General features: G+C 41.4%; 1 protein-coding gene across 3 annotated transcripts in view; it reads right to left on the bottom strand.

Moving 5' to 3' along the window:
* Positions 1-15,055, bottom strand: part of fam135b (family with sequence similarity 135 member B) — a 548,259-nt gene that overhangs the window by 234,241 nt on the left and 298,963 nt on the right. For all 3 annotated transcript variants that reach the window (XM_068031369.1, XM_068031370.1, XM_068031371.1), the window contains one exon: positions 7,024-7,163. In XM_068031369.1, coding sequence (XP_067887470.1) covers positions 7,024-7,163 — 140 coding nt within the window. The remainder of the gene's footprint in view (positions 1-7,023; positions 7,164-15,055) is intronic.

Genomic DNA, 15,055 nt, shown 5'->3' with positions numbered 1-15,055 from the left:
GCAAACTCCCACAAGCAACAATGTCATAATGACCAGATCATTTTTTTTTGTGATGTTGATTGAGGGATAAATATTGGCCAGGATGCCTGCGATAACTCCCTTGCTCTTCTTCCCACATGAGCAGGCAGATGGGGCCTCGGTTTAACGTCTCATCTGAAAGACAGCACTCCCTCAGCACTGCACAGGAGTCTCAGTCTGGATTTTTGTGCTCAAGTTTTGGAGTGGAAAATGAACCCACAACAATTAATTAAAATTAGATTAAGTGGCAAATGATCCATTCCTCAAGACCTGGGTTCAAAGATATGGGCCAGGAAATTCCTCGGAGCTGGTTACGCTCTGTTGACTAAAATTCATTGGAAGTGCCACGCCCATCTCGTTTACGTGCATAAATGGGGTTTACGCCGCACTTCCAGTGAAGTTACAGAGGAATTTCCCAGACATGGTAAATCAGGAAGCAGTAGCTAGGATACATTAACTTTTAAGTTTAAGAGTCTGTTCACTGTAACAGGAAAGAAGTCGTGAAGGATTTAGTACTTTTCATTGTTGACATTTGATACTTGTTTTAAAATCACTAAAATATTGGAATTGGAACCCTTGATTTCTTTGTAAAAGAAAATCTGGAAGACCAAAATCAGGATGTATGATTTTTGTTTGTTGCCCAGGATATTTGGAGAGAGAAGTGTATGTATCAGTAAGATGAAATGCACCCATCGTTAGCTAAAGTAACTGATAAATAATGTGGACAGCTGGAGAGTTAAGGAAGCAAAGCCAGCAAACCGATAAGAATGTTTTTGTTATTGAAATCAACCCACATAATGTATGATGATCAAACAGCAGATTTAAAAGAAAATTATATAAAAGAGCCCATCCTACAAGGGATTTCAGGAGAACCACATGTGACGGCTGGAAAAGGACAAGTAACTTGATTAATTCTTTGCCCTGAGTTGCATTCACTGGACAAAAGAGATGCATGATATGCTAGTATTTTCTTTATGTTAAAAATTGTCATGTTGTATGTCAAATAATTTAAAGTTAGAAAATAGTTACCTTGTCTTACTTGGTCCTTGACCTTTTGTGTTCTGAATAAGGAATAAAATACATCCTTCAGTAGGGAGTTCCACCATTTAGAGATTCAGGGAATGAGTTTATTAGAATAGAAGATACTATAATGAGTATTTATTTCAGTATTTATTTAAAGAAAAGAAAGAAAAGAAGAAGAATTTATTTAAATAAACGGACAGTTTATTCAAAAGGAAGAGTTTGTAGAAATATGCATTTTGAGCTTAGGAGGAATACATGTGTGACACTCGAGGAACATTAGGCCAATTTGTTTAACAAAGACCCTAAGAAACACCAATAAGAAATGTGTCCATAAATTTTCAAGATGAGAAATGAATTTTATTTGTAGTTATAATGAGACTTGACTTGGTAGAGAAGCGTTAGCTTAATTAAACTGAAAAAAAATCTCACAATCCATTCACCTTTTGCCTTAAATGCTCTTTTATCCTGCGACCACAGACTCTCCATTCCTGGCTGTACATAGAGTGACAGTACTGATCAGATGTGATTTGAAAATAATCCATTTATTTCTCCTAGCTAATACTGTCCAGGATAAGTGAATAAACAAGATTTTTTGGATAAAAATTTATTTTGATTTCATATCCTTCAGTTAATGCTTAATGCTTCCAAAAGTCTTGAGTTTTCACTTCAGAGATTAGCCGAGTCATGGTCCATGATGTATTAGATTTACTCTGCTGGTTTCTGCCACTTCTGAGCTACAATTGGAACTTTTTTAATGTTAAAAACAAATCAGTGCAGGCAAACAGCTCACACTCCAGGCAGTACACTTTATTAAATGTACAAAGCAACCAGAAAATACTGGTTGCTTCTGAGCTGTGACCTGAAGCCAATAAGCAAATTCAAAGCTGCAAAGTTCCCTGACTAAATCACATTAAATTCAAAGTAACCGATGATTGCATTTACTTACAGAAATTGGACTTTATTGACTTAAAAGGGACAGGCTACCTTAAATACAGATAAACTTTAGCATTATGCATAACACTGCTGTCATTGTAAATCAGTATCAACTGATTTACCATACCCATATATTTTATACCCATGTATATATTTCAAGTTTTCAGGCTTGTTGTCACACTTTGCATAATCTCAAACACATTCCAATTCAGCATTTTTAAAATAAAAGCATATATAAAAAGAGAAAAAAATTAATTCCTGCCAGTTTTCCTGACATTGAGATAACCTCAGATCCCTCAAAGCATTAGACAGTCCAGCATTCATCAATCTAAAGACATTTTGCAAATCAACAATAATTAATCTCAAAATGCAGAGTTGGATTATTTCTCCACAGAAATTACCTGAGAAATTAGCAGCTAAATATTGTGCTACAGACCCCAAATTACCCAGCTACAACATCACAGATCGGTTGATACATATACTTGTTAAAAAAAATAAACAATTCCAGTACATCTGTTTTAAAGTATCTTGAAGCAATATTTACTAGATGCGGCTCAACACATTTGACTTTAAATTTAGAAAGATTTTTACACTCATTTCAGGCAGTTTCACAAGACATTGCAACATAAATCAACTGCTGGTCAGATGAAGAAAAATTGACCATAAAACCTATACCTAATTGAAAATTAGTGTCAATTCTGTAAAGAAGTTCCCCTGATGACTGAAATGGTAAACACACTGCCGAGTGATACAATGAAATCTACAGAGCAGTAAGGTTGCAGAATCGATCCTTCATTCATATTAAGTTAGCTAATTGCAAGTCGGACAATGACAGAACTTCTACAATTGGCCTCAGCTGGAAACAGGAAGGGGATGTGGGGGGAGAGGAGAATTAGTGAGAGTTCCCATTTTAGATTGGTGGTGCCCATTGTTCATTGAATATCAGAGGAGCTGGCACCAGCACAATTTTAACCCCAACATGAAACAAAATCAACAGAACAAGAAGGGTGAACACTGTAAGGGAAAGACCGATATCCAAAGAATATATTTCCAACTGAAGAGTATCATATAAGCACCACGGGTAGGAGTTTTGCCCCCATACGGTGAGGGGGGGGGGGGGGTGGTGGGGGGGGGGGCGAGTATGGAGGCGGGTGGGTGGGGAAATTCACAATGCTGGCCAACATGCCAGTTTGCCGGCACCATTCCACCCCCAGGCCATTTCCTAGATCAGCGGCTGAAGGGCTACCCACCCGCAAGTAGCATGGATCCAGTTAAGGATTAAGGCCTATTGTCAGAGGCCGACTGGAATTTTTCAGTTGGCTTGCAGGCCCTCGGGATGCCAGGGATTAGGTTATCTACCTGGAGGTGGCCTTCCGGTGACAGGCCAGGGGGAGCGTGATCCAGGCAGGCACTGAGGCCCACCCACCCGCCTGGCCACAGCTTTGGCCATAGGCCGCTCTGTGGAGGGGTTCTCCCTCCATAATGTTGGCCTGGGTGCTGTAGCCATTTTTTAAACCTCTAAATTTTAAGTGGCGGTGCCCTCTCGCTCTCTTACCTGAACTGCAGGCTGGTCCACCTTCCGTGCTGAATAGCCTCCTGTTGGCCCTCCAGCCTCAAGAGCCCACCCTTCATCGGACTGTGAGCCTGCCCTCTGGCCACTAACTGGCCAATTTGGGAAAAATCACTGCCAGTTGACTGTTTGCCACACAGTCCAGAGTTGTGATCGCCATTTGATCATGCTGTTGGGGTCCTGACCCAAAGAGCAAAATCCTGCCCCACTTGGCGAGAGCTTGTACCTTTTAGCATAAGCTGCTAATGTTATGGCCTCAATAACTCACATTTTCACAACAACATTTGCAGACCTGTCAGATGTACACATTTCATGTATATTAAATGATTTAACAACTCTCTTGATACATCAGCAGGATGTATGTTTTCCCTAAATAACAATTTTGTTTTACACCGGAAAATCCCTCAGATATTTCCTCTGGGCTGCTTTTTGCCCAGCTGCTGCACATTTTCCCAAAGTGAGATATCATGTGTGAACATGCTGACTGCTTACATGCATCTCTGCAAATGTCACAGTTCTATTTTTGTTTTTATTTTCTGTAAATCATATTTGAATTGATTTTCAAACAAAGGGAATATAGTTGAAAATCTGTCATCATGAAGAAGCCAAGCAGAGGAGTTTCTCCACAGGATGGAAGGGACTCTGGAGTGGGGAGCAGGTGGAGGAAAAGATTTCATGAAACCTTCTAGCATTTAAAAATTGAACTATTGTATTCCAGTCTTTTTGATTCACCCGAGGCAGATGACTCAAAAACAATACAACAGCTTATCACACCAATAAAATTATTATGTTTTTTTTTAATTTAGCTTCTTTACTGAAGCATTTTTCATGCTGCTTTTAAAGTGTCATTTAAAAATACTGAATATATTTGTATAAAACAATTTTTAGCAAAATAGCAATGAGTCACTTTAGTCACATTTTTTTTAAAGTGCTGATTGTTTATAATTGTTTTATGCATTCACAACTGAGCATATACATGCATAATGCTGACCATATAATGGTTGGTGAAGAAATTCTGGACACTGATATTCCAATACACTGCACCAAGGTCTTTGCAGAATCTACATTGTGTCTGTCCACAGATTGGGGTGCAGGAAGAGGAGTGTGAGAAAAAGTGGAGAACTGGAGAGTGCAGCATTCTTGCATGGTCCTCATGCAACTGCTCATAAGAATATAAGAAATAAGAGGAGTAGGCCATTTGATCCTTCTAGACTGTGCCGCCATTCAATAAGATCACGGCTGATCTTCTACCTTAACTACACCATCCCACACTATCCCCAAACCTCTCTCACCATTTTGCCATCGCAAAACAGAAGTCAGGGCAGCATCATACATCATTGGCTCATTTGCTTTATACCTCCATTTGAAGTATTCCCTTCGTTCTTGGTTATTACATTCCCCTCTCCTTTAAAATGGTTCGACATTTGTATTCCTATAATTTAATGTTCGGACCAGTGCTTAAAAGACTGACTGCTCATGATATTCTATCTACAGCTGCTTCATCAATGACCCACCCTCCATCATAAGGTCAGAAGTGGGGATGTTCACTGATGATTGCACAATGTTGAGCACCATTCGCGACTCCTCAGATACTGAAGCAGCCTGTGTCCACAAGCAGCAAGACCTGGACAACATCAGGCTTGGGCTGATAAGTGGCAAGTAACATTCGTGCCACACAAGTGCCAAGCAATGACTATCCCAAACATAAGAGAATCTAACCATCTCCCCTTGCTGTTCAATGGCATTCCCATTGCTGAATCCACCACCAATAACATCCTGGGGATTACCATTCACCAGAAACCGAACGGGAGCAGCTACACAAATACTGTGGATATAAGAGCAGGTCAGAGGCTGGGAATTCTGCAGCGAGTAACTCATCTCCTGACTCCCCAATGCCTGTCTACCATCTACAAGGCACAAGTCAGGAGTATGATGGAATACTCTCCAATTGCCTGCATAGGTGCAGCTCCAACAACACCCAAGAGCTCGACACCATCCAGGTCAAAGCAGCCCGCTTGATTGGCACCCCACCCACTACATTCAACATTCAATCCTTTCACCACTGACACACAGACCGGAATTTCACCCCACCTCAAGCGGGTGGAAGTCCCGCCTCGGAACAATTAAAGCCCGGGGACCTGTAAAATGCGGGTCGGATCCCCGGGCCAGGCAAAAGCAGCTTCGCCACCGACCTTTACGTCGTAGAATCCAGCCTACAGTGGCAACAGTGTGTACCATCTACAAGATGCACTGCAGCAACTCACCAAGGCTCCTTAGACAGCATTTTCCAAATCCACAACCTCGACCAACTAGAAGGACAAGGGCAACAGATGCATGAGAACATTATCACCTGCAAGTTCCCATCCAAGCCACACACCATCCTAACTTGGAACTATATCGCGGTTCCTTCACTGTCGCTGGGTCAAAATCCTGGAACTCCCTTCCTAAGAGCTCTGTGGGTGTACCTACACCCTAAGGACTACCACAGTTCAAGAACGCAGCTCACCACCACCTTCTCAAGGGCAATAAGGGATGGGCAATAAATGGTGGCCTAGCCACATCCCATAAAAAAGAATTTTAAAAAAAACTTTGCCTTGCTTCCACTGCAAGCCTCAAGCAATGCTGCGAGTGTATGATCTGACCTACCAGCATTCAGCAAGATCAGCTCATTGTGGTGTCAGTGTGTAATCGGGGCCTTGCCCAGTGATCCTGGTGTTTTTTTTTTAAGTACAAGATTCCTGATTTGGCCCAGTATTTTCTTTTTAATTTTTGCATAATAAAGCTCAATATCCTATCTTTCTATAACTGTTTTGATTGTTCTCCTGTCAATCTTTTTCCAAATTAGACAACAATTAGTCAGATCAGCCATGATCTTATAGGCTCGAGGGGCCGAATAGCCTACTCCTGCTCCTAGTTCGTATGTTTGTATGTATGTTCAATATTAATCATGTAGATACTGACAAAGGATGCTGAGAACCTTATGGTAAGTAAACTGATTTAAGACAACAGTGTGAAGACGATTGTCGATACAACAGTTTTGACTACCTCTTATACACAGGGCATTCCATTATTTATTTGATCTTTTTGCTGTGTAGTTAATAGCTCATTAAACTGCCCAATTGCATTCTATTGATCTGGTTTTTATATGTTTGTTACTGTTTGTTATGTTCCCAAAGTTTATAATAAGAGACAGCTAATCAAACAAAACATTACAAACGACATTACAAATGCAGGTTTGCCATTAATTTTTGATGACAGTTGTGAAGAGAATAGATTATTGGGTGAATTCAGCCATCATTCTACCAGCAGAGAGCCATGCAAGATGGAAGCAGAGGTCCAAAACTGGGCTACAATACAGTCATGTTAAAAATGTGACTCATGCTCTCTTGAAATGCAACTCCCCTCTATGGACAATAAATTTATCCTTTCCTTTGCAGTACTGTTGCCCAAAGAGCACAGTAATCAATAACATAACTCACCCTTTCTCCATCCAACAACAGGTGAACTCTGAAAAGACTGGGATCGTTCACTACAATCTCTTCATTTCTGTACAGGATCTGGAATATCTTGCTGTAAACTGTGTTGTCATGAATGAAGGATGGGCTGGGGACTGAATCACCTACATAAAAGAACAAACAACCACTTAGAATACATAAAAAAAATGTCCAAAATTGCTGTGCAACACAATTCTGATTACTATCATTTTTTTTTAAATTACTAGAATACCCTTGAAGAGAATTCTTAGGAACAGAAGAACAATAAGACATAACAAGCTGAAATCTCTTTCCCGAGATCAGTATAGCTGACACTTTCTTACCATTGTCATCAGTCCCTTCTCTCTGCAAAAACATTTCTAATTCACTTTGTTTGCATTGTCTTCTTCAGTGACTTTCCCTGAGTGTCTCTCTCATTCCTCTGGCCATTCCCTGTTTCAGACATTCCAACTGAAGTTCTGACTAGACTACAGCAGTGAGGAACAATAGGTACAGGAGTAGGCCATTCAGCCCATTGAGTCTGCTCTGCCATTCAATTAGATTATGGCTGATCATCAACTTCAATGCCACTTTTCCATGCTATCACCATACCCCTTGACGTCATTAGTCTCCAGTAATCTATCGATTTCTGCCTTGAACATGCTCAATGATTGAGCTTCCACAGCCCTCTGGGGTAGAGAATTCCACAGATTCACCACCCTCTGAGTAAAGAAGTTCCTCCTCATCTCAGTCTTAAATGGCCCACCCCTTATTCTGTGATTATGTCCCCTGGTTCTAGACTGACCAGCCAGGGGAAACATCCTGTCTAGATCCACCCTGTCACACCCTGCAAGAATTTTGTTAGTTTTAATGAGATCACCTCTCATTCTTCGAAACTCCACAGAATATAGGCCCGGTTTCCTCAATCTCTCCTCATAAGACAATCCCATCATCCCAGGGATTAGCCTGGTGAACCTCTGTTGCACTCTCTTTATGGCAAGTATATCCTTCCTTAGCTAAGGAGACCAAAACTGTACACAATACTCCAGGTATGGTCTCACTAAGGCTCTACACAATTGCAGCAAGACATCTTTACTCCTGTTCTCAAATCCCCTTGCTATGAAGGCCAACATACTATTTGCCTTCCTTACTGATCATTGCATCTGCATGCTAGCTTTTAGTGACTCACAAACAAGGATATCCAGGTCTCTTTGGACATCAACACTTCCCAACCTCTCACCATTTAAAAAATATTCTGTCTTTCTGTTTTTTCTATCATAGTGGATAACTTCACACTTATTCACATTATATTCCATCTGCCGTGTTCTTGCCCATTCACTTAGCCTGTCCAAGTCTGTTTGAAGCGTCCTTGCGTCTTCCTCACAACTTACATTCCCATCTAGTTTTGTGTCATCAGCAAATTTGGAAAGATTACATTCAGTCCGCACGTTCAAATCATTTATATAGATTGTGAACAGCTGTGGCCCGAGCATCTAATCAGAGTAAATAATGGCTTCCTGTGTGAATATGACATACTGTCTATTCTTCTTCAAGCTCTCTACCACCTTCAACACTATCAATTACTTCACTAACACCACTCTTCCACGAGTCCTTCTGATGATACCATGCTCTTGTGGCTCCACTCCCACCTGTCCCAATGCAATAACTGGATCTGCCTAAATGGCTCTGTTTCCTCTCATCATCATCTGCAATGTATCCCCAGACTCTATCCTTGCTCAGCTCCTATTCATCAACTTTGTCATCCCTTGGCAACATTATTAGCAAGGACAGGGTTAGCTTCCATATGTAAGGTAAAACTAACTCTCTGTCACCATCACTTGTTGTTCCTTTAATATTGCGACTACTGCTGCTGCTACTACAACAACAAGATGCATAACAACTTTAATATAGAAAAACAAATACTGAAGGAAAAACAGATGCTTACTTAAACAAACAGGACTGATCACAAGCTTGGTCAATGAGTTTTTTTATTCATTCTTGGGATGTCAACATCGAGGTCAAGGAGAACATTTATTGCGCATCCTGAATTGCCCTTGAGCAGGTGGTGGTGAGCTGCCTACAATTGATTGGCTTGCTAGGCCATTTCAGAGGGCAGTTAAGACTCAACCACATTGGTGTGGATCTGGAGTCACATCTAGGCCAGACCGGGTCAGGGTGGCAGACTTCCTCCCCCGAAGGATATTAATGAAACAGATCGGTTTTTATGACAATCCAGTAATTCCATCATCATTATCAATGAGACTAGCATTTTATCCCAGATTTATTAATTAATTGAATTTAAATTCCCCCAGCTGCCGTATGGGATTTGAACTCATGTCTCCAGAGCATTAGTCCAGGCCTGTGGATTACTAGTACATTAACTACTATGGTACTGTCTCTCCTATTTTGAGGTAGATTTTAAGGAATGCCTTAAAAAAAGAGAGGCGTCGAGAAGCAGAGAGGTTTAGTGAGGGAATTCCGGAGCATGATGCCTTGTGGCTGAAGGCACAGCCACCAATGGTGGGAAGACAAGAGGGGAAGGAATGCCCAAGAGACCTGATTGTTGGGTGAAGAAGTTTTTGGAGGGCAAGGTTATGGTGGGTTTTAAATACAAGGTTAGAATTTTAAAACTGAGGTATTGGGATAGCAGGACACAGTGTAGGTCAGCAAGGACAGAGTCAGTGGGCGAACAGGACATGGTGCAGGAGAGGGAACAGGTAGCACAATTGGACGAGCTGAAAGTATCAGAGGGTGCAGCCAGGAGAATGCTGGGGTAATCATGTTTGCTTTAACAAGAAAATAAATGAAAATGTCAGTGGCAGATGGGCTGAGGGTGGTGCGGAGGTGGTTGGTATTAATGAGTTGGATGCAGCTGGTCTTTGTGCTGGAGAGAATATGGGGTCAGAAACTCAGCTCAGAGTAAAACAGGACCCCAAAGTTTCAAACAGATTCGATCTGATTAGGAATCTTGCTAGGGGTCACGAGTTCAAAGTGAGAGGGGAAAAGTTTAGGGGGGATATGCGTGGAAAGTTCTTTACGCAGAGGGTGGTGGGTGCCTGGAACGTGTTGCCAGTGGAGGTGGTAGACGCGGGCACGATAACGTCTTTTAATATATATCTAGACAGATACATGAATGGGCAGGAAGCAAAGAGATACAGACCCTTAGAAAATAGGTGACAGGTTTAGATAGAGGATCTGGATCGGCGCAGGCTTGGAGGGCCGAAGGGTCTGTTCCTGTGCTGTAATTTTCTTTGTTCTTTGTTCTTTGATTAAGTTGCCATAGAGAAGTATAAAGTCAGTGGCAAGGATAGAAAGTTTGTGAAGAGGGACAAAGTTTAATTAGAGGAAATTATAGCTCACCAAAAAATGGATACTGGACAAGCAATCTGACAACAGAGCTTGTGGGAGGGTTGACAGAGATAGTGAAGAAGTAGAGCTGCATACCATCAGCATTTGTGCAGAAGTTGATACCATGTCTGTGGATGATGTTGCTAAAGACAGAACGTAGATAAGTAAGATGTGAGGCCAAGGATAGATCCTAGGGGGACTCTTATGTTGATGGCGTGGGGTGGGAAGAGTAACCACTGCTCAAGGTGTTCTGAATACAACCGGAAAGTTAAGAGTAAACCGAATGAGAACAGTCCTGCCACGTTGGATAACGGAGGACAGGCACTGAAGCAGTGATCAACCATGTCAAAGGTTCCAGACCAAATGAGGAAAGATAATGTACTGTGCTGACAGTCAGAGAGAATGACATCCATGACTTCAATTAGGATTGTTTCAGTGCTGTGGGAGGGATAGAAAGCTGTTTAAAGAAATTAAAACTAGGCACAGATCTGGGAGGTGACAACATGTTCATGAATCATACAGAAGAAAGGGAGGTTGTAGTTAATGCATTAGTTAGCATGGTTGTAGCATTTTGGGGAGGTGAGGATGATTGCAGTTTCCAAAGGGAGGGGGAAATGCTTGAGGAGAGGTAATCATTTACAATTTCAGCTAGCATGGGGACCAAGAAGGGAAGCTGAGTGGTTCAAAGTTTAGTTTGAATGGTGTGGAGGGATCTCGTGGATGAGATGAGCTTGGAAAGGTCACTGGGTTGATGGGAGAGCAACTAGAACAGGCAGGAGATAGGGCTGGGATAGTGGAGAACTACTGAGTGGAGAGAAAGGGAAAATGGGAAGCAACAGGAGAAGCTTAATGGATCAGTCTATCTTGATGATGAAGAAATCCATGAGCTCCTTGTAATACCATCCTTAAAAAATAAAGGAAGTGGGGATGGAGATAGTGGAAGGGCTTACCATAATCTTGCAATCTTCCCTGGATACAGGGGAGGTGCTAGAGAATTGGAAAGTGGCAAATATGACACCCTTATTCAAGAAAGGTTGTATGGACAGTCGTGGCAACTACAGGCCAGTTCGATTAACATCAGTGGTCAGTAAAGTTTTAGAAACAATAATCAGGAAAATAAAATCAACAGGCACTTGGAGAGGTTCGAGTTAATTAAGGATAGCACGAATTTGGAAAAGGCAGATCATGCTTGACTCATCTAACTGAATTTTTTGATGAGGTAACAGAGAGGGTTGATGAGGGGAATGTGGTGGATGCTGTTTATATGGATTTTAGGAAGATGTTTGATAAGGTGCCACATAAAAGGCTGGCTGACAAAATTGAGGCTCATGGAATAGGAGGGTCAGTGTCCAATTGGATAATAAATTGGCTTAAGGACAGAAAGCAGTGAATTGTAGTAAATGGTTACTTTTCAGACTGGAGGATGGGAGACAGTGGTGCTCCCAAGGGTCAGTGCTGGGACGTCTGTTTTTTTTTTGCTATATATAAATGATTGGATCTTGAAGTAGAATCTCTAAATTTGCTGATGGCAACAAACTTGGAGGTGTGGCAAACATTGAGGATGATATGAACTGCCTGCAACAAGACATTGATAGGTTAGCAGAATGGGTAGGCAAGTGGCAGATGGAATTTAATACTGACAAGTGTGAGGTGATACATTTTGGCAGAAGGAATAAGTAGAGGCAATATATACTTAATGGCACAGTTCTAAGGAGTGTGCAAGAACAGAGGGACCTAGGGGTGCATGTGCATCAATCTTTGAAGGCAGCAGGACATATTGAGAGAGTGGTTAGTAAAGCATATGGGATCTTGTGTTTCATAAATAGAGGCATTGAGTACAAAAGCAAGGGAGTTATGCTGAAACTTGATAAAGCTCTAGTCAGGCTCCAACTGGAGTTTTACTTCCAGTTCTGGTCACCACACTTCGGGAAAGATGTGAGGGCCCTTGAGAGGGTGCAGAGGATATTTACCAGAATGGTTCCAGGGATGGGAGAATTTCGTCACAAGGTAATGTTGGAAAAACTAGGGTTGTTTTCCTTAGATCAAAGGAGACTGAGGGGAGATTTAATAAAGAACAAAGAAAATTACAGCACAGGAACAGGCCCTTCGGCCCGCCAAGCCTGCGCCGATCCAGATCCTCTATCTAAACCTGTCGCCTATTTTCTAAGGGTCTGTATCTCTTTGCTTCCTACCCATTCATGTATCTGTCGATATTGTGCCCGCGTCTACCACCTCCGCTGGCAACGCATAGAAGTGTACAAGATTATGACAGGGTTAGATAAGTTAGGCAAGGAAAAACTATTCCCATTAACTGATGGTACCAGGACTGGGGGACACAGATTGAAGGTTTTAAGTAACAGATGCAAAGGGAATATGTGAACGCACGTTTTTATGCAGTTGGTAGTAATAACCTGGAACTTGTTGTCTGCTCCCATCACCCTTGTGAGCAATCAATGACTTCAAAAGGAAACTGGATGGTCACTTGTGGAGCTATGGGTATCAAATGGGGGAGTGGGTCTGAATGGATAGCTTTGTGGACAGCTGGTATGGACTTAATAGGCCGAATGGCCTCCTTCTTTGCTGCAAATAACTCTAGGACTCTGGAGACCATTCTTTCTGCTATTAAATCCTATGCTCTGTAATTCTTTCCCTAAACCACTCTGCTTTGTACTTTTCTTCCTGTCTTCAAAAGTCTCCATAAAAACCCACCCTCCCGATTGTGATGTTGGACCCTCTTGTCTCCCCCTCTCACTCAAACTGCCTCATTTCTAGCCTAGTATTCAGCTCTATCCTTTGTAAAGCATTCAGACATTCTTTTATATGAAGAATGTGGTATAAATATGACTACCTACAAGGTAACCTATTCCACAACTCTATTATCTTATGGATGAAAATGATTTGCCTGACTTACCTTCTAATTTTGAACTTAGGAATTTTAAACTTCTGTCCTTTGAGATTTGAATACCTTATTTTATTGAGTAATTTACTTGAAATTTTGTAAATTTCTTTCGTAATTACGAAAACTTTACTTTGATCACTGCAGAGACCCTGTAAGCTTTCCTCAGAATTTAAATTCCTGATACCCTAACTTACTGCTGTTGTTCACCTCTGTACTTGTTCATGGGTAATAATACCCTCATAAAGTTAACCAAAACTGCAAGCAGTGCGCCAAACGGGGTACGGTCAACAGTTTATTTAGGAGTTCCACAAAAACCAATGGATATGAGTGACTGCCAGGTAGTAATTTCATCTGAGTTTAAGCCAATTACCAACTCTTCCAGCTTTACATCTCAGCATATAAAGCTGTCTCAACTCAATGGCATTTCTAGCTTGTGGTTACTCTTCAGTATTCATTATGTAAACCAACCTTGCATTAAATTATTGCTTCGTAAAATCTCTTGCCTAACCATATCATCTCCTTGATGAGATTACTGATTGACAATCACTCACAACATTGAGATTTAATTATTGGTAAAGTTTCTAGCTTGTTTTGAATTATAAGAGTATAGTGTTGTGCGTTCACATCTGTGATTCATCATGTCATGAGTTTTGAGTTCAGTCATAGAATCAGAAGAAGCACAATGTGAATATCCAATGCTACGCCAAAAATGAAGGTGGGGAAAGTATTTAGGAAAGTAAACATTGCTGAAAGTTGCCAGTCATTTTGGAATAGTTGTTATACCTGTCAGACTCAGAGCGGGGCTGGAAATTTTTTTAATTCTTTCATGGCAAGTGGGCGTCTGTTGCAAGGCCAGAATTTGTTCACCTTGAGAATGTGGTGGTGCGCTGCCTTTTTGAACCGCTGCAATCCATGTAGTGCAGGTACACCCACAGTGCTATTAGGGAGGTAGTTCCAAGATTTTAATCCAGTGACAGTATAGGAATGGCTATATATTTCCAAGTGAGGATGGTGTGTACTTGGAGGGGAGCTTGCAGGTGGTGGTGTTCCCATGTGCCTGCTGTCCTTGTTCTTTTAGGTGGAAGAGGTCACGGGTTTGGAAGGTGCAGTCAAAAGAGGTATGGTGTGTTGCTGGCATGGGTGCAAGATGTACGCATATTCCTCCTAGAGTCCTATAATGCATGGCACAAAGAATAACTCACAACATGGATTTAAATGTAGTAGGTTCTTCAGCTCATATGAGATTCCATCTGCTGGAAGACCAACCCTACTGTTTTCCTATCATTTCCAAATGTCGACCTGAACAGTGTAATGTTTGACTGATCAGTTTGATTGCTTAAACATCCAGGTGGAGCTAGAGAGAAGTGGAATTGTGGGAGATTTCTGGAAGCTTCCGGGAGACATTTTGAATCCATTTCACAGACACAGCCTGCTGTTAAAACGTGTGCTCCAATTTGTAAGCCCTTTTATAGTTATTGTTAATGTGCTTTACATAAACCAGTTGGTTATTTAACACAGTGTGATATCCAATTTAAATTGGATATCAAAATTAAACCCAGAGTAAACACAACAAAAACTTGGCGATGAAGAGAAGTAAACAAAATCTAATGTTACCAGTTCCAGAACCCTTTCTTACGACGCCAGGAAATCTTGCTTTGAATTGGGAGCGATGGATTTTTGGGTTCAACACCTACTTGCGCTACAGGGATGGACAGCCCAGATATAGCAGCAAACCGTAATAAATAAATACCCCCATATTGCTTAGGGGAAGAAGGACAGAGTGTCTTCGAT

Source organism: Heterodontus francisci, chromosome 5 (genome assembly GCF_036365525.1).
Source record: "Heterodontus francisci isolate sHetFra1 chromosome 5, sHetFra1.hap1, whole genome shotgun sequence".
NCBI classification, from domain to species: Eukaryota; Metazoa; Chordata; class Chondrichthyes; order Heterodontiformes; family Heterodontidae; genus Heterodontus; species Heterodontus francisci.
Note: the sequence above shows the minus strand (reverse complement) of the source record. Positions and strands in the feature narration are given on the sequence as shown.